The sequence below is a fragment of the Rhodamnia argentea genome, chromosome 10 (assembly GCF_020921035.1).
Source record: "Rhodamnia argentea isolate NSW1041297 chromosome 10, ASM2092103v1, whole genome shotgun sequence".
Lineage (NCBI taxonomy): Eukaryota > Viridiplantae > Streptophyta > Magnoliopsida > Myrtales > Myrtaceae > Rhodamnia > Rhodamnia argentea.
Window position 1 is genome coordinate 5,828,487 of NC_063159.1, and position 1,228 is coordinate 5,829,714.

The 1,228-nt window shown below is 48.9% G+C and overlaps 1 protein-coding gene across 1 annotated transcript; it reads right to left on the reverse strand.

Annotated features, from left to right (window-relative positions):
• Positions 1-231: 231 nt before the first annotated feature.
• Positions 232-1,023, reverse strand: LOC115749229 (senescence associated gene 20-like). The gene has a single exon (XM_030685959.2). It carries the CDS (start codon positions 921-923, stop codon positions 450-452), a length of 474 nt encoding a protein of 157 aa, XP_030541819.1. The 5' UTR covers positions 924-1,023; the 3' UTR covers positions 232-449.
• Positions 1,024-1,228: the final 205 nt, after the last annotated feature.

The window sequence follows — 1,228 nt, forward strand, 5'->3', positions numbered from 1 at the left end:
AATTGGTCCAGTCTAGGGGATCCAATTCCCCTCGGAATCGGAGACCAGACCGAAAATCATCACTTTCAATTTTATGAAATCGGGAATCAAATCGGCACCTCTCGGAACCGAACCGGACCGAACCGATCGGTTCGATCGATTCGTCTTGTTCACACGTGTTGCAGTTGGTAGCTTGATCCATCAAAACCATTCTTTGTAAGATGTAAAACCTTATCTATAAGATTAAAATGAATCGATCGACCATTGGTGGTCGTTCAAGTAATTCGCATCATTTTGCTTACATGTGAGCCGAACATTCCATTCAGACAAAGATTCATATTTCATAGTCCGACACATGCATGATTTTAACATTCACGTAATTGACACTTCATTGACTACAACTTTTTCCACTTTCCTCCAACTTGACATGAGTGGTCCTGGTTTTCATATCAAACATGGTTGAACCTTCCTCATATGGCGAGCAAAAGCCCTGGCAACGACTGGTCGAAAAGCTCTCTGGTCTGGCTCTGCCAGAGTGTCTGGCTCGCCCGCGCCGTCGTCCACCGCGGTGCCGGCACTTCCCTCACGGTGAGCGACGTGTTAAAATACTCCCTGAACTGCGTGATCTGCCCATTCTTCCACGTCCAGACGTGGACCCAATATGCCTGCGCCCCTTCCCACCCCTCGACGATCACATAGTCGCCGCCTATTCCCGTTAGGCTACGTGGATGGAATGTAAACTCAGAGTAGTATGATTTCCCAGTGAGCACCCGCATCATGTGCTGGCAACCAGGCGGCCCGTGGAACCACCATTCGAGATCACTGGCCAGGAGCTTGGCCACCTTGTTGGAGTCGCCAAGAGCCAATGCGGCATAAAGGGCCTCGACCGTCACTTTGTTCTTGTTGGATTCCGGCACGGTAGATTCAAAGTCATCAGCTGCCATTTTTGGGTGCAAACGGAGGAATGTAACGCGATAGAAAATGGCCTTGAAGCTAAAGGATCGGAGGGATTTTGTATGGAACGTGGCTTGTTTTCTTTCTTCTGGGCGTTGGTCTCGGTATTGCCTTATGGGCCTAGTGGTGAACCTATTTATAGCATGAAATTGAGGGATTGAGATCGGGACCCACTTTGCTGATTAGTGAGAGGTCAACGGTGGTGACTGGCGGTGGTGATGACGTGGAAGATCAGACGGCCACTACTTGCTCCAAAGATGTGGATGTTCTTTGTGCCTCAAAATTCAAATAACGC